The 19352-nt window shown below is 39.5% G+C and overlaps 1 protein-coding gene and 1 long non-coding RNA gene across 5 annotated transcripts in view; both read left to right on the plus strand.

Annotated features, from left to right (window-relative positions):
* The window catches only part of LOC724138 (igLON family member 5), a 63989-nt gene that overhangs the window by 37965 nt on the left and 6672 nt on the right, over window positions 1-19352 (plus strand). For all 4 annotated transcript variants that reach the window (XM_006567573.3, XM_001119871.5, XM_006567576.3 and 1 more), the window contains exon 4: window positions 6215-6357. In XM_006567573.3, the coding sequence (XP_006567636.1) occupies window positions 6215-6357 (143 nt within the window). The remainder of the gene's footprint in view (window positions 1-6214; window positions 6358-19352) is intronic.
* Window positions 11179-14779, plus strand: LOC113218992. Its single transcript, XR_003305334.1, has 2 exons — window positions 11179-13430; window positions 13750-14779. It is a non-coding gene; the product is annotated as an uncharacterized LOC113218992 (long non-coding RNA).

Consider the following 19352-nt stretch of genomic DNA (forward strand, 5'->3'; position numbering starts at 1 on the left):
AGGAGGAGGAGGAAACAATTTTTTCCGAATCTTCCAACGTAAACCGTCTAAGAGAACAGACCTTAATCACGAAGAAGAAGAAGAAGAAGAAGAAGGAGAAGGGGAAGAAACTTAACCACCAAAGGTTGGTGGTCGGCTACCTTCATCCCATGGAAACACACTAGGCGGCGGCCAACTTTCTCAATTAGTGCTCGAGCCCGATCGACCTGCAACTCATTCGTATTCACGATGAACCTAGGGATCCCTAGATAGAGTAGACCGATAGCCTACCTCTCCACAGATTCTCCCCATCCTTGCTCCCCATCCTCCAACGCTATTTCTCATCTGTTTTTTTTTCCTCCACGTGTTTTTTTCTCTCGTCACACGTATACACACACACACACACATGTATCTTTTTCGCCTCGCGAAACTTTGAATTTTTTAAACGCTTCTTTTCTCTCTTTCTCTCAACGTACGTTGAATCAGCGCATTGAAAAGGAGCAGAAATGAGTAGTATTTGAACGTCTGCCTGCGTCTTCTTCTTCGTTTCAACGGATCCGTTGAATTTTTCAACATTTTCAACATTCGTACGATACAGAAGTAAAGAAAAAAACGAACAGGAGTTTAAGTGACGGGCAATCCGAACGATCCTTTGAAAAATAAGAGGGGGAGCATTATATTTCGGTTCTCGATGATTTTTTCCAAACTGAACAGAACGATGAAACAACGCTCGATCCGGGATATCCACTTTAAGGTGAAGATAAAACGTGTCTATCGCTTGTCCCGAGACGAGTTACTTCCAAGGGTTCGAAGAAGGGGGGGCTCGTTTTATCGTAACGACGTAGATAAATCTCGCAAAATGATTTCTCTCGAGCGCGACGGCGTTAGTCGGGGGGTTGGTGGGTTTTTGCGGTGCTCGCGGAACGACTTGGCCGTAAAACATAAAAGTGAAGGGGAGGGGGAGAGGGCCTCGACTAGAGCCGTCAACGAATATATATATAAAGTAACAAAGCTCTCGAAAACACGCGAAAACACCTCGACCCTTCGTCTCGTTTCTTGCACGCGAACGAGTCAATTTTTTTTTCCCCCTCCAGGCTTCGATTCGCGTTATCGGATCGAGAAACCGCGGAGGATCCATTGAAAGTGAAAGAAAGATCGAATTTTTTTTCCTTTAAAATGCGATAAATCTTAAACGACGATTCTTCGATTGTAATTCTAATCACGAAGAGAGAGAGAGAGAGAGACTTTATTCTAAAAGATTGTATAGAGAGAGATGCAAAGATATCGGATAAAGATCAACCTGTTCGCGTGTCGATCGTTGGCATAGGGGATTGGATATATGAAATTCACTTTTAGGGAGGTGTTAGATAAATAAATGGAAGATTAAAAGGAAAGTATGATCGGAGGGAAGTTCGTTCGAAGATGGTTGGAATAGAAGGATGCGTTGATCGTGAGCAAATTTTACATCCCAAGATTAAATTGAATATCTCTCGTTCGCATTTCTCCTCCTCCTCCTCTTTGTCAATCCTCTCATCCACTTGGCGAGGCAAAGAAAAAACAAAGAAAGTGCTGGAATCACAGTCGCTTCTATTAAAGAAAAATTTTCTTACGAGAGAGAAAGAGAGAAAGATAAGTGGGTTAGCGGAGAGGAACGAATATCGTTCCTTCCTCGAGAAACGTTCCCTACGACGAAGCGATGACCGATTCTTTGCTCTTCGACGACCAAGAATTTCCTTTGATAAGATGAAATATGCCGAAATGAAAGGATAATTTTTTCCCCCCTCCTCGTTTCTTTACCGATTCGAGTGTACGATCGAGGCAAAGAAAAAAAAAAGAAAAGAAATCGTAAAGGAAAAATTTATACGATCCTTTGATGATGAAATGATCTTCGGTCTTCTGGCAAAAGAGCCGATTCGACTCGTGAATGGTGGAAGATATATTTGGATCGTTAAAAAAAAAAAGAAAAAAGAAGGGTAGACGAAATTTCTGGGTAAAAATTGACGCCATAAAAGGTAAACTGCTCTTATCCCTTATCGAAAAGAAGTAATTTCTTATTTCCTTAGCTCCTTAGGTCCAGAGAGAAACTTGTTTGCATCGTTATTGGCTACTTTCTAGTGTCGAGGCAAGATCTCTCCCCTCCATTGACTCGATTTTCGTTATATTCCTGAAATTCTCTTCCAATTTTTCAATTGCTTTAAAATTTACCCCCTAATTCAAATCGTTGAACCGCACCGCCTTCAATTCAATCCAATCGTAGAATAAAGATCGGGACCGACAAATCGTCGAATGAAAGAAATCGAATCCCGATCGATATTCGAAACAAGTTAAAAAAAAAAAAAGAGTAGCAACAAACTTTCAACAATGTTATAATTCGAGAAAAATTGGATGTACGTTTACAATTGTATTACATTTATTTTCATATTCGATCGTCGATTCGAATGCACGGTTCGTAAATTTCGCACTTTCCCCTAAATCTTCTTCGTTCCATGATCGAAACCCTTTAAGCTGTATACGATGGGAAACGATCACACGAAAATCCATCTGCTCGAAGAGATTTTGATTCGTGATAAAAAGGATTAGAATTACTTTATTAAAGTAAAATATCTTTATTAAGGATACGTCGATTCTCTTAACCTGATTTCTTCTCCTCTTGTGCGTCAATTTATCAATTACTCTCGTTCCAAACATCTCGATTAGGAATATTTTAGAATAAGCTTTGAATTCATCTGTGAAAATGCAAATCGATCCTCGAACACCATTGAAACGAAAAGAATGGCAAAATTTAAAGAGAAATAGTTTGATCGGATTACAGCGATAGAAAGAAAGAAAAGAAAAAAGCACATAGCTCTAAAACAGAACCAGAATCCTCTTTTGTTTGTCGTCTATCCGTTTACTCGCGAAAGCTATAAAACGAGCTCGACTATTCACGTTGTGTGTGACATAAAGAAATTACTCTCCCCGAATAAACGTGTCGCGGCATGTACGGAATAATTTAAAGGATAGTTCACCTTAATTCTGGATACACTGTGTGTACACGTGGCGGATAATAATAGTACTCTCTCTCTGTCTCTATCTATCTATTTCTCTTTCTAAAACAAACTCGAATTTCGATCTATTAAGATATCATTCATTTCCATATTGATCGTTCCATCCCATCGAACGACACAATCAAATTTCACTAATCCATTATTCCATTCTTCCCTATTCAAACACGCTTCGGTTGGAAGACACTCAAGACACGAAACTTCCGTCATTCCAGATTCCTTCCTTCCTTCCTTCCTTCCTTCCTTCCTTTCCCTTGTAAAGAGAAGGTAATTCCATCTTCAGTAGAGTCAAAAAATCGTCGCTTTAATCAGAGAGGACGGTGAGAGGAGTAGTGGACCTTTTGCGAACGTTGCAGATAAGCCGAGGTTACTCTCTCTCTCTCTCTCTTTGCAAATTAGCAGACACCAACAGGCACAAGTTGAAGGCATTCCCTCTAATAGGTAATGCAATTTAAGAAGCTCGCCAACCAAGGATGGAATGGTAGGCGGATGACCAGAAGAAGAAGAAGAAGGGAATATCCTGCCTTATCCTCGACGTACGTAGAGCGAATCTTAAATTTTGCGGCCGCATCGTTTCCTCAGCTGAGTGAATAACTTCGGTAATTACCATCGACCCAGTTGCGCTCCCCTCCTCGAGTCAACGTCTCGAATTACGTTTGACCGGGAAAGGAACGACAACTTTTGATATCGCGATGTATATATGGGTCGATACGAATTTCGTCCAAAACTCGACCAAGTTTCCAAATATATATATATACGTAGATGAACGAAGTTCTCCAAGCCATACTTTTCGAAAAATTCATCCTCGACCTTTGGCGGTGTTCGTTCACGAGGGAAGATGTTGCACGCATATTCCTCGACGATGATCGATGGTGGATTTTTTTGACGAGAAATAATTGAAATAAAATTTTCTTCATCATCCTTCACGTTTCTCCTCTCTGGTTACCATCTCGTTCCAAACTTTCTACTCCTTTCCCTCAAAATTACGACAGCATAAAACGCAACCAAAGTATTTAAGTTATGTGTGAAATTGCCAATTTTAGAATAAACGACTTGTAAACTCTGCTTAACCTATATTTTGTTTTTATATATATATATTGTTCTCTTGCGTTTGTAGAATAAATTCTTTTTTACTACTATAATGTATAAATTTGGAATATTATTCCTGCATGGGTTCAAGCTAGGCCACGATGCAGCATATCGAAACATCAGGTTAGCTTTCGAAGAAGATTCTATGGACGAGAGGATCGTTCGATTTCAAAAATTCAGATCTGGAAATGGGAATCTTGAAAATGAGCCTCGAGGTGGACCGAAATCCATATTAAGACAAATCGGAAGCCAAAGTGGAAGCTTTGAAATCCACCGAGCATTCAATAATAGTTTTCAGATATTTGAGCACAATGGATGGAAATGGTGCTCATCGCATAAAACTCAAAACTCAAAACATTTTTGAACAGAATTAATCTGTGATGAGAAACGGATGTTGTACACGATCTGGACAATGATTGGATGAAAATGACAATGCTAATGAAAATCCTTGACAAATAGCAAAACCATCATTACGACTATCCTAGAAATTGCCAAGAAATTGATTAAGAAACAATCCGTGTTAGACGTAGACCTATTCTCCTGCATAGATCCATCTTACTCAGACGTTTCGATTATTACTTGCTTCTTCTTTTTGGTTTTAAAAAAATAAAATACTCGAGAAATTGTATTCGAAGAATTTCTTCCCATTGAAGCCACAAAGTTTTATAAAAATGGAATATATCGATCGAAATATCTCGTTGAGAAAAGGTCATTAAAGCTAATGGCTCGTATTTTGATCGAATAAAAATTATGGTTTCGAAGATATATCGTTTTTCTTCCGAGCAGGAAGGAAAAACGGCAATTTCATACGATCTGATAGTTACTCTTACGGGGGGAGGAAGAGCAAGAATAATATTTCGCGTAACAAGCCTGTGAATAATGATGCGCCGGTAAAAACATTCCAAGACTTCCTCTTTGTCGAGCAAAATTTAAAATCAGCCCGCGGCACTATATATATATATATATATATATATATATATATATATATACACGCATCGAGCAAAATAAAAACTGTACGACGCGTACATTCCCGTAGCGAAATAATTGAACGATAAACGAAGAGATTGCAGCTGACCTCTGGAGGTTGGCACAACTTTCTGGCTCGTTCAATCAGCATCCGGTGCAATGACTCTCGTAATGATTTCCGCGAACCCCGCACGATATTTTCCCGTAGTAATGCAATCTTCTTGAGTTTTTCGGCTTGGCTCCAAGTCGTTACACGTACGTTATTCGATAGCTAGGTCCACCGGAAAATAGCATTTGGGGGGAGGAGGGGCATTCGTGCGACCGAGCAAACTCTTGCGGCTATACGCCGGAACGACGTCGTTGTTCTTAAACCGGCGGTGGAGAGGGGAGAAAAAAAACCATGGCAGTAGATCGAGGGAGTGTCGTGTTTCGTGTATGGAACACAGGTATAAAAATGTATATAAAAAAAAAAAGAGGAAAACAACAACACAACAACAACAAGATAAAAGCTTAACGACTCGAGTTTCGAGAGAGAAGGAAAAGACAAATATATCCGTGGTTGGAAAGTTTTCGGTCGAACTTGCGCGATAAACTTTCCCAATATGTCGTTAGTTACGAAATGTCGTTCCTTCGAAATTCATTTCCGCTGGAAGAATGTTCGTTAACCGCCGTCGGTCAACGAAGGGAAGGGAAAAAAAAAGATTGTTCTCAGATTTGCCGAGAGAGTATCGATTACGAGCGTAAATTTTGAATCTTAACCTCAACTTCTCGCACTCGTTTCTTCTCGTTTCGCTTACTTCTAACGCAACAACGAGCAACAAACTCTGAAACGTTCAACGCGTGGAAACGTTTAACGTTTCTGTACTTTCTTCTCCTTTGATATTTCGCGAAACGCGAACACCAGCAAAGCAACGATTTATTATTAGTACGAAAGGAAGAAACGCTCGAGACAACTTTTTCGAGAAACTTTTCCCTCTCGTTATTGCTCGGCGTTATTGCACGGTTATGGCACGGACACAAACACGACGACGTACTTATATCGTTACGTTAATTTGCCACGCGCGAAGCGAGACGAGAATCTTGTAGAACCAACCGAGACGCGTATTTCTCAAAGTAGTATTCTCCGATGTTTCCAGATGGTGCTGTTCGCAGCGAGAAGCCGGCCAACGAGGAGAATAGAAATAACGTCGTTCCTTCGGTAGCTGTATCCGTCAAGGATGTCCTGGCGCAGTCCGGCGGCAACGCTATGCTGCCTTGTAGATTCTCCGGCCCCGGAATAGTGAGTACACCGAACATATATGTACACAGACGAACGTATGTACGTTCTGTAAATGATGTATACAAGGGAGGCGGGGCTCGTGTGTACGAGTGGACTCCACCTCCCCCCCCCCCCCTCCTCCTCGCCCGTGTATGCAAAAGCTTCGAGCATCTGGGATTGTATACGGGTATTACGTGCGGGCCGATGAACACCAAGGAAGTGTGCGTATCGTGCCACAAGCGTGGCGTTTCATTGTTGGAATCGGGCGCATCGATAAACATCCAAGCAAGCCAGATTTCCACGCCACGATCCATTATTGTGCTTTCGAGCGAACGTCGTACACGTTCCCCGAAATATAATAGAATACTCCTTCTTTCGCTTGTCGAGACTTCTACAATGCGGGGATTGCGAACCTACTGACGAATCAACCTTTATCGACCCTTGTGCACCTTTCTCTAACCACTCGACTCTACAATCAACGCCAAACCGTTTCTCAACGCTTTCTACAATTTTCATTTGTTTTCTAGAATCGATCCTCCTAGGGCTATCTGTGCATATAAATTGATCGATCGTGAACGGTGATACTGATTGCGAAAGGTACAACGTTTTAAAAGAATAGAAGCATTGAGTTTATACATATAAACTTTTTGAACCGACATAGAGAGTTAAATCATTTCAAAACCTATTCCCTGATAAGAAACAAAAGAAAAGAAACCATTCCTGGATACTTGGATACTCATCACGTAACGTCTCTTCCCCTGCAAGAAGGCTCTCCCAGGACTAGTAGTAATTTTCCCGTGGAGGAATCTCTCGAACGTATTTTCTCTCGTTCCTAATAGTAGACTGCGGCGCGTGAACCGTGGCGCCGAGTATCAAGCATCAATTATTTATCGGGAGCAATGCGCGTGCGCGTGTCTACGTCGAACGCGCTATTTTATATTCAAGCGCTGCACGGTGTCGACACGGTACGTTTCACCATCCGTAAACCCGATACACGCGTCCTTCTCCTCCTCCTTCTCCCCCATCCGTCTTTCTCTCGAGGTATACGCGCTCGTTAATAAATGATCGAGGTGCACCGTGTGCAAGCCTCAGGGCTGAGGTCACTCTCGCAAAAGGGCGGAAACTGGGAAAGCCAGTCCCGGTATTTCGTTCGTTCGTTCGTTCGTTCGTTCGTTCGTTCGCTCGTTCGTTCGTTCGAGAGAGAGAGAGAGAGAGAGAGAGAGAGAGACAAAAGGTGATCCCGTTGGTCGCGCAACGAGCAACGGCACGAAGAGAGGGCGGCCTTGACGAAAGAGAAGACGCGCGCGTCCAAGGAAAACACAACTCCCTCCCTCCTCCCTCCTCTCTCCCTCCCACCTAATTTCTCCATTTTAACGTTGCAAAGTGCGCCAAGAACCGCGCATTTCTCCCCCACCACCGGCTCCTTGCTCGATCCACGCGTTATATACGCGATAGTTTGAACAGGTGCACAAAGGAGGGCGAGGGAAATTTGTATTTCCCGCGAGTTCACCTACAATGAGAGCGTGATTAAGATTCATGCCGCATTATTCCACGGCATAGATGCACGTGGAATCGGCCTGTTACGAAGCAATTTACTTCCAAGGTACGAGGGGTACGACGCTTCATCAACTTTAAGGGGTCGTCGCGTGCGATTTTAAACGCTCCCGCTTCTCTGGGGGGGAAGAACGTATCGAAAGGGGAAGTTGTTGTCGCTTCCTCTGTACAGATCTCTTGATATTTTTTTTATTTTTTTTTTTTTTTTAAATTTATACACGATGCGTCGCGTCGATTTTTATTTTCGAATTTCCCCTCTGGAAACGAACGATTTAATCGTAAATCGTATTGGTAAATATTACGAGGGGGGAGGGGGATAAGGTAATTGGTTTGGAAAAAAGAAAAAAAAATTGTTACGCGATGAGGATAAATTTTTTTTTTTTTTTACCAACGAATACCGATTTCTATTTATTTCGTGATATATATATATGATATATAAGCGAATTGATAACTTATATACGATATTTGATGATTCCGGTACATTGTGTATTTGTATTATCTCGTTCGATTCTTTTTTTTTTTTATTGCGTTGAATCAAACTTTACCGATGTTCACTAAATCAATATGTAATAAAAATATTTCCGTTATTTTATCATTTTACACGAGTTTCGCTATGAAAGAAACGAAGGGAGGGTGGGAAATTTTTAAAATAATAAATTTTTCAAAAAAACAGTTATTTCGCATCAACGGAGAGATAAAAATAAATCGTTCCGCTCATATATATATATTTTTCACGATGGAAAAACCCGTTTATATTATTCATTTTATTATTACACCGAGAGAGAGAAAAAAAAAAGTTAAAAAGCCAAAAAGCTCGAAATAGATTTTTCAATCCAGTTATTCCGATATATCAATCCGATCCGAACAGAGTTAACGAAATTTGCTTGCGTATATATATATAATAATTTATCATTGAATCGGGGAAATTGAGTCGAAAAATTATCCGTCCAATAATTTAGAAAAAAAAAGAAAAACAGAGGAAATCCTCTCATCGATGTAAAATTTAATTTGCAAGAGAAATCGCGCGAAGAAATCGAATTTCCTTCATCTTTTTCTTTTTTAAGTCAACGTCACGACTAAGAGAGGTTCAGAGACAGTGATGGGCCGTTGCTATTTAAAAAGGGCGGACAGGATTGATTCTCCGTTGTCCTACCGCTGGCAACAGAGCAGCAGAAGGGGGCCCCGTAAAACTCAGCAACGATAAATTATCCCGAATACCGAACCAGGAGGAGATCGATACTCGCCTCTGCCAACTCTTTCTCCCTCCCCCGCTTTCCTTTTTTCCGATTCTCCGGGGCAGAAGCTTGCCACGTAAGAGCGACTTAACGATCGCAGAGGATGATCCATGAAGATAGATAACGGATGGACAAGCGAAGAGAGGGGGGAAGAGAATTGGACGCAAGATTGACAAAGTGGCTGATTAAGCGGGAATAACGCGTTCAAGTATCGTGGCATCGCTAGGCCGAGAGAAATTACCTAAGAAAAATGATTTTTAAATTTGCCGCGTGACGGAGAATACCGTTTCTTCCATTCGCTCAAGCACGCGTGTGTCATTGTCAACCGGTTAATTAAATGGAAAGGGAGAAGTTACGAGAAACAATAATATGTCCTGGTGAATAAGGATTGATAATAAGAAGCGAGAACAATGCCTCTGATGGAACGAAAAGATTCCATTCTGCGCGTGTACATACACGCATTTAACGATTATTTATGAAAGCCTTCGTACAAGCGCTCGTTTCTTTCAATTCTCTCTGACATCTTTTTCTCGCGTCGAAATAATACCACTCACTTGAGGGAATTACTCTTGTTAATTGAAAAACTGATTGCAACGATCGTTTCTCAAATTTCACGTCAAAATGATCCGTAGAACAATCGCTCTTAAAAAACAAACGAAACGATATAATAAAGTGTTTGACAATTGAACGTTTAGAGAACAATGGAAGCACGGAAATGGCGTGCGCGATTAACCGGGGCTCGATTCGTGCCTTCGAAGAACGCATCGATGTCGTTTTAATCGCGCCGCTGTCGAACGTTCTCGCCAATTTGAGAGTAGTAAGAGGCTCTCTTTTACAAACGAAAAAGGAAAGATCAATTAACGATTAACGATCGTATTTCACGTATTTACACCGAGACGGAGCAAATGATTGAAGGATACGTTACATAAACTTCGTAGAGAGATCGGTCAAAGAGGAATATGATGTTATTTCTGGGGTAAGAAATATCGGGACGTTTGTTTCAAAATGTTCCAAGTCGAGTGGCAAGTACCTGGGTTGTAGTAACTTGGCAATGCGGGGAGGGGAAGGGGGAGAGAAGGGGAGGAGACACGCTCGCCTACAAAGAACACCTAGTATTGGGCAAAGATCGATTCGCGCTCGACTAGAATTTCAATTCGAACCGCCGAGAAATGTCTCGGATTGCGAGTATCGAGAGGATACGACAGAGGGAAGACCGAAAAATTCGATCGAACGTGCCGTGCAATAGCGCGGTTCCCGGGCTATGTACAATGATTACGATCAAGAAGACAAGTTGACACGATCGAGAAATAGGGTAAGTTGATTTTTCAACGGAATCACCGTCCAAAAATTTTTCTCGCATCTCGTATCGTGTTCCCCGATATTTTCCAACGAATATAGGAAATTTTCTACATTCTTCATTCCGAATACATACTTTTCTTCTTCGAACTGAGCGAACGATAAAAATGGCGGCAAATTCAAAAATTATTTTGCACGACGTCGATTTCTGTGAAACGAAAAATGCACATTGCTTCGAAGTACATTCTTTTCTTTTTCTCGAATTTTTAAGAATACGAAAATTTAAAGGAAAGATTGCTCGTGAGAGAATAATAAAGATGGCGGCAAATTCAAAAATTACTTTGGACGATATCGGTTTCTGTGAAACGAAATATACATTCTTTTCTTTTTTTCAAATTTGTAAGATTACAAGAATTTAAACGAAACATTGTTCGTGAAAGAATAATAAAAATGGCGGCAAATTCAAAAATTATTTTGGACGATGTCGATTTCTGTGAAACGAAAAATGCACATTCTTCGAAATACATTCTTTTCTTTTTCTCGAATTTTTAATAATACGAAAATTTAAAGGAAAAATTGCTCATGAGAGAGTAATAAAAATGGCGGCAAATTCAAAAATTATTTTGTATATATCGGTGAAACGAAATGCACATTCTTTGAAATACATTCTTTTCTTTTTTTCAAATTTGTAAGAATACAAGAATTTAAACGAAAGATTGTTCGTTCGACATAAACGAACGATAAAAATGGCGGCAAATTCAAAAATTATTTTGGACGATATCGATTTCTGTGAAACGAAATGCATTCTTCGAAATACATTCTTTTCTTTTTCTCGAATTAGTAAGAATAAGAATTTAAACGAAAGATTGCTCGTGAGAGAATAATAAAATGGCGACAAATTCAAAAATTGGTTGGACTATATGTTGAATCGATTGAACTGTGAAACGAAATACAATACACGACGAGAAGTATTACGTTCAACTGCTACACCAAATATAAATTTCACGTATGTATGAATATTTGGAAAATCAGTACACGTGCATTTAAGATCGAGAAAGAAAGAATCCCGTCGGGAGTCGGAAACTTCTCCAATTTTCTCGTCCGAACAGCCTGGAATGTCGCGGAAAGTTCATCTCGTCGAATATCGGACATCGCCTTCCTCCACAATTTTTCTTTCCCTCCACGCGCTAATCGAACAGCAATTTGCAAAGAACAATGATAGAAATCGATCTATCAATTTTTCATCCAACGAGAGAAATTATTGCAACATTATCCGATAAACGTTGCAAGAAGTAAAAGTGTAAACTTTGCAATATATCAATTGATACATTTTGTCTTTTTTTTTCTTTTTTTTTTTTTTTTTTTGAATGACGATCGAAAATAATCAACAGGTGGCGAGCATACGAGAGAAAAAACTATATAAATTATCGTTACGCAGAAACGGAATGACGAACGTAATAAATAACGCGTAAACTGATGAATATTAAAGCGTGAATATTATTTTATACAACAATCAAGACACTTAAGAACGATGTTAGAAGAATGATGAACGAATCTTTACTTTACGCGACACGTGTTGAATCGAATAGATTGCACACCGAACAAGAAAGCTCGAAAATAATAACTACTTATTATCGAAGCAGTCACAAATATCGTCGACATCTAACGAAATAATTTTCCTCGAAAAAAAAAACTCTCGAAGAGCAAATGTGCAGGCTTTCGAACATTCGAGCGTATAATTTTCAATCGAACGATACACGATATCGGTTCAGAAACAAGCGAGAGGGGTATTAAAACCTCGGGGAAAGAGATTTGAATAATTGGTGAGGAATTCATGAATTTAGCTCGATGATCGTTCAAAGTGCCGCCCGTAATTATCCTTAATGGGCGATAATATTAGGTTGACGCGCATATGGAACCATTTTTAGACATTCTTATCGCGACGTTTACACGCGTATCGCGATCGAAACTCGCTATAAATTCCAACCTCCTCCTTCCTTCAATACTTTCGCAATAGCGATGAAGAAAATCGGGGGCTACGGATTTCCCTTTTCCTTCTTTTCCTCTTCTCTTCTCTTCAATTATAATACGAGCTACCTGGATTCGACTTGGTTCCTGATTTTCGATCGAATCCACGATTTGAGAAGACAGAAGTAAATATTTGGATGAGGAACCACCACGTATACATATCTCGTTTGTCTTATTAACCCGCCCTCTACACACGCTTTAATAAACGGAGAATAATAACGGATGATTCCGAATGTATCGGTCTAATGCGCATAATTGTTTGCCTAGCAACAGCTCATTACCCAAATATACGATGGATGGATCGACACACGTCACGCATCATTCCAACTGTTATGGATTTAACGGTAGCCTTTGGCTTTGTTTGAACGAAATTTCTCTTCGAGGGGGGGTTGTGTTGAAGATAGATATTAAAAAAGAAGAGGAAGAAGAAAGGAAAAAATCTTATTACCAGTGAGAATTTATTTCCAAGGATGATACGGATACGAAAATTTACTCTCGAAAGGGAGGGGGGAAGAAAAATTTATGGAGCTAAATGGGCCCCATGGGTGGTATTACGAGTCAATCTTATTCCTTTCCCCTTTACGTATTTACGACGAAAAAATTAGCTTTTAAAATTTTACCGCCAAGGGATTTTAATCGACGACAAATATTTTGCGATTGCGTATTTTAATAATTCTAACGTGTCTCTCTGCGAAGAAAGAATCCCTTCTCTCGACAAACTCTCGAGAATATTATTTTCACAGGAGAAGTAAATATCGTCTGAAGAAAGTAGTATTCCCGTGAATTGGATGAGAATAAAATGAGGAATCGTGACGAGGAATCGTGTATCGTGGAGAACTACGAAAAAAGAAGGAAGGAAGGAAGGAAAGAAATAGGCGAGAAACGATTGCCATTACTTGCTCCAACCGATTCGAACACCGTGCCAGATGGTGGCAATATGGTGGCGCGTGACGCTACCGCCACCGATTTTCTCATAAACCGGTAAACTTTTGTACGAGTTTTTTTTTCGAGAGAGAGAGGAGAACAGATGCCGTTTCGTAAAGAGGAGGACGTCGTCGTGGAAAAAGTTCGTAGGTTAAAAGTCCATTAAAAACGAAGGAGAAGGAACGAAAAATTGCGAAAAAACGTTTTCGTAGCGGGACGCGTTGCCAAGACTTTTAATGAACAAAGGTGATGAAACGAACGACGCGAGCTCGAAAGTATCTCTCTCTCTCTAGCTCTCCTTTTTCTTTTCTTTTCTTTTCCATCGACGCGAGGGAGAACAACAAGTTCTCTTTCTTCTTTCTTTTCTTTCTTTCAGAGTTCGCTGTCATCTCGTTCCGTCAACTTCCCTCGAAGGAAATATAAACTCGATTCCGTCGTGTAGTTGCGATCGAAGTTGTGAAATTAACGTGTAAAATCGTGGTGTACACGAGGAGCGCTATTTCCGCACTTGGTGTTCCCAGGCTCTTGTCTATTACAGAAGATGGTGGGTTATGTTCCACGCTGGCGCAGATATAGGACGATTAAGCTACAACAATGGAGCCTTAACGGATGCATATAATCGAGTCTGCCGTGCGTCAGTTATCCCCAGTGAAGCTTCCAGGAACCTAGACTTGCCACTCGAAAGGCGACGAATTCCTAGGAAAAGGAGAAGGATATCGCGCGAGAAATTTTGCTTTCGACGAAATTTCATCGATTGATATCGAAAGAACTCGCGAAGAAGATCCCAAAGGCACTTGGAATCCTTCCTCTCTCTTGCGTGAAATCGTAAAATATCTATTTTGGGTTTACGTTTCACTGACGATTAAGCTACAACAATGGAGCCTTAACGGGTGCATATAATCGAGTCTATTGCCGTGCATCAGTTATTCGTGAAGCTTGCAGGAACCAAGACTTGCCACTCGAGACGAAATTCTGAGCGAAAAGAGAAGGATATCGCACGAGAAATTTTACTTTCGACGAAATTTTATCAGCTACTACCGAAAGAACTCGCGAAAAAAAGACTAAAACACTTGGCATCCCTGCATGAAATTATAAAATATCAATTTTGAAGGGCTCTAATATCAATGTAAAGCTTCTAGAAACTGAAACTTGCCACTTTCCAACAAAAATGAAACGAAAGAAAAAGATATCGCGCGAGAAATTTTACTTTTGACAAATTTATCAACTACTAGAACTACTAGATCAATTATCAACTACTGAAAGAAAAAGGACCTAAAAGCACTTGGCATTCCTGCGTAAAATTGTAGAATATCAATTTTGAAGGGCTCAATATCAGTGTGAAGCTTCCAGGAACCGAAACTTGCCACTCGAGACGAATTCCAAGCAAAAATGAAACGGAAGAAAAAGTATCAACTATTATCGAAAGAATTCGCAAAAAAGGGCCTAAAGCACTTGGCATCCCTGCGTAAAATTGTAGAATATCAATTTTGAAAAGGTCCAATATCAATGTGAAGCTTCCAAAAACCGAAACTTGCCACTTTCCAAGCAAAAATGAAACGGAAGAAAAAAATATCGCACGAGAAATTTTATTTTTAACAAAATTTATTAGCTACTACTAAAAAAAAAAGGGCCTAAAAGCGCTTGGCATTCCTGCATAAAATTGTAAAATATCAATTTTGAAGGGCTTCAATATCAATATAAAGCTTCCAAGAATTGAAACAAATTCCAAGCAAAAATGAAATGGAAGAAAAAGTATCAGCTATTATCGAAAGAATTCGCGAAAAAGGGCCCAAAAGCACTTGGCATCCCTGCATGAAATTATAAAATATCAATTTTTAAGGGCTTCAATATCAGTGTGAAGCTTCCAGAAACTGAAACTTGCTACTTGAGACGAAATTCTGAGCAAAAATGAAACGGAAGAAAAAGTATCAGCTATTATCGAAAAAATTCGCGAAAAAGAGCCTAAAGCACTTGGCATCCCTGCGTAAAATTGTAAAATATTAATTTTGAAGGGCTCCAATATCAGCTACTACCGAAAGAACTCGTGAAAAAAGGTCCAAAAGCACTTGGCATCCCTGCGTAAAATTGTAAAATATCAATTTTGAAGGGGTCCAATATCAATGTGAAGCTTCCAAGAACTAAAACCTGTCACTTTCCAAGCAAAAATGAAACGAAAGAAAAAGATATCGCGTGAGAAATTTTACTTTTAACCAAATTTATCAACTACTACTGAAAGAAAAAGAGCCTAAAAACACTTGGCATCCCTGCCAAGAAAGTAAAATTGTAAAATATCAATTTTGAAGGACTCCAATATCAAAATGAAGTTTCCAGGAATCGAAACTTGCCATTTTCCAAGCAAAAATGAAACGGAAGAAAAAGATATCGCGCGAGAAATTTTACTTTTGACAAAATTTATCAGCTATTACTGAAAGAAAAAGGACCTAAAAGCACTTGGCATCCCTGCCAAGAAAGTAAAATTGTAAAATATCAATTTTGAAATGCTGCAATATCAATGTTCCACTGACACAAATATAGGATGATTAAGCTACAACAATGGAGCCTTAACGAATGCATATAATTGAATCTGCCGTGCGTCAGTTATCTGTGAAGCTTCCAGGAACCGAGATTTACCACTCGAAACGAATTCCAAGCAAAAATGAAACAAAAGAAAAAGATAACGTGCGAGAAATTTTACTTTTGACAAAATTTATTAGCTACTATCGAAAGAATTCGCGAAAAAGGATCTAAAGCACTCGGCATCCCTATGTAAAATTGTAAAATATCAATTTTGAAGAGGTCCAATATCAATATGAAGCTTCCAGGAATTGAAACTTGCCACTCGAGACGAATTCCAATTAAAAATGAAACGAAAGAAAATGTATCAGCTACTACCAAAAGAACTCGCGAAAAAAGAGCCTAAAAGCACTTGGCATCCCTGCGTAAAATTGTAAAATATCAATTTTGAAGGGCTTCAATATCAATATAAAGCTTCCAGGAACCTAGACTTGCTACTCGAGACGAATTCCAATTAAAAATGAAACGGAAGAAAAAATATCAGCTACTACCAAAAGAAAAAAGTACTCGCGAAAAAAGAGCCTAAAAGCACTTGGCATCTCAAGCACTGCGTGCAATTGTAAAATATCAATTTTGAAGGGCTTCAATATCAATATCAATATAAACCTTCCTAAAGAAATCGAAACTTGCCACTCGAGACGAATTCCAATTAAAAATGAAACGGAAGAAAAAATATCAACTACTACCGAAAGAACTCGCGAAAAAAGAGCCTAAAAGCACTTGGCATCCCTGAAATTGTAAAATATCAATTTTTGGAGTGGCTTATGCTTCACTGACGATTAAGCTACAACAATGGAGTCTTAACAGATGCATATAATCGAGTCTAGGAACCTAGAGGCGAAAAACGAGGAATTCTGAGGAAAAATGAAACAGAAGGAAAAGATATCGCGAGAAATTTTGGAGCTCGGGTACGTGGGTGCGCCACTGCCCAAAGGACTCACGAAGCAGGGTCATTAAAGACCCCTCGGTCCCCCCTGCGTGAAATCGTAAAAGATAATATTCTTTTTACATTATCAAACTCCGTTGCAAAAAATTTCCAAACGTCAACAAAAAAATATACAATGGAGAAAGAATTAAGGGGGGGGAAAAGCTAAAATCCGTCGAGAAATTGACGCGTCAAAGGAGGAGCACAATAATAACAATAACTCACGGATCGTCGTAACAGATCGCGAAAGAAGCAGACAACAATGAATGAGGAGGCCAGAGTTCTCGACTTTCTAAAAAAGACTCCTCCGATCCCCTATCTGCCGATACACTTTTATCGCGACTTTATCCCTTTAATCTCCCCTCCCCTCTTCGATCTTTTATTCATCGCGCGTAGATATCAAGTCGTTCCGCCCCTCGACACCTTCTTTCCGCGTATCGTCTCTAAAAGCTCGGCTGCTTTTCCGCTCGGACGCGTTGCTTCGCATGCAAGGAGGAATGGAATGGCGGCATGCAAACCACGAAAAGATCGGCACGCGCGAACACACCGCGTTTTTATCCCCTATAAACGCACGGGATAAACGTAGATCCGGTTACAATCCGCGACAATTTTGTCGCACGCGTCGAATATATGAATGGATCCGCGTCAACCTCTGTTCGATCATTATGCGTTCCACGACTCGAGAGGGAAAATAATTTTCTTTCTTAAAAAACAAAGAGAATTTTTGTTATTGAATTGGATTAGATTCGATGAATACGAAGAAAGAGATTTATTACAATAAATGTGATCGCGGTATCTTTTTTTATTCCGTACGTTGAGCTTTGAGAATTGAACTAGATAAATGAGATATTGGAATTTAAGAAATTCAGTTTATTGACTCCACAAGAACGAAATGCGAATTTACGTGAGATCTTTAACAGCGAAATGTTCACAAATTTTGAAAATTTCATTTCTTCTGCTCGGCTAACGATCGATACAATTTTTACGAGGATCTCCTTAAATTTTACGATCTCCACATCATGCTAGCTCCATTTCGCGACCTGAAGATATCGTCGATTAATTATTTCGAATAGAGAAGACGTTTGGAGATCAGAACTGGTTCCGTAATTTGAACCAAGAAAAATTGTAATGAAAAATAGAAATTCGTTCCTTTATTTCGATAGTCGAAGTTGAACCACTACTAAAGTCGCTTCTTTATCCTTTTTTCTTTCTTTCTTTTTTTTCGTTCGAAAAAGGAAATCGATCACCATCTCTTAAAGATGAATCGGGGAAGGGAAGTAAAAATCGGCGGCCACGATCGATATTCGATAAATCTATCGCGATCACGGGCCATTCTTCCAAGGGAGACATTAATTAAACCGAGGTCGACCGATGTTATCACTGTGCCGTGTTCGCACGCGGGAAGAAAAGCCTGATTAATGGAACTCCTCCCCTCCCTGCCCCTCCGGTTGACCAGAAAAAAGGATATATTATATCCCTTTCTTTTTCTTTATCCCGCCGCCAAGTGAAAGCAACCGATTTTTTTACCACAACTTCCTTCTTCTTCCGTCTTTTTCCACCGTGGCAAAAGGAGACAAAAAGAAGAAAAAAAAATCAATCAAGAAACGAAAAATTCTGAAGGAAATCGAGAAACGAGAGTGAAATTTGTAAATAATTTTTTAAGGATGATCGAATCGGATGCAACGAATGATGGAATTAATGGGGCGAAGGTGATTCTGTGGATACCGAAGTTCATCGACTCGTTTACAGCGTAGTGGCATTAGAAAATCGCGAAACCTAGAGCCGTGAAACACGTCGAGTACACTCGACGTAGACAATTAAGGCATGCAAGTGGGCCGCGGATCATTCTTCACAAACGTCGATGATCCTTTTTCCTCCCTGTTCGTAATCCGGTGATCAGAAATTCATCTGTATCGAGATAAATAAATAGATTAAAATTTTGTTCATCGGGAATTTTGAAATTCTTCTAGAAAATTGTATCAATTATCTTTGATCAATCATTTCTCATTTCTATACTGTAAAATTCATTCGAATGAGTAAAGTGGACACGATGGATTCGAAGAGTCCATGATTTGCGCTGAGATTGCACGGCAGTCATCTTAATTGTGAGCGTGGTTAATAAATCACGTGTTAATTTTTGCTAATGTCAAATGGGTTAGGTTGTATTAGCTTATATACGGCTAAAATAAAAATAAAATAAATAAAAAAATTTTGTAAAACAGAATATCACTTCGATATAATTTAAAGTTAGAACGTGTATATTTATTTTTTAGTTTTTCTTATTTGTTCGGTCGGCATGCTTTTATTTTTTATCCTATTATTTTTGTGTTTCCTAGTAGACGAGACAAAAGTTTAGTTTCATTTTGACTGCTATTCCGCTGTTGAGAGACTGAGAGTCTCTTTCAAAGTATATTTTTCTGAACTTTTCCTAATACGGATAAACCTTTTACTTCTTCCAGTTGCTCGAGAAAAAGGCGCGT

The sequence above is a fragment of the Apis mellifera genome, linkage group LG9 (assembly GCF_003254395.2).
Source record: "Apis mellifera strain DH4 linkage group LG9, Amel_HAv3.1, whole genome shotgun sequence".
Lineage (NCBI taxonomy): Eukaryota > Metazoa > Arthropoda > Insecta > Hymenoptera > Apidae > Apis > Apis mellifera.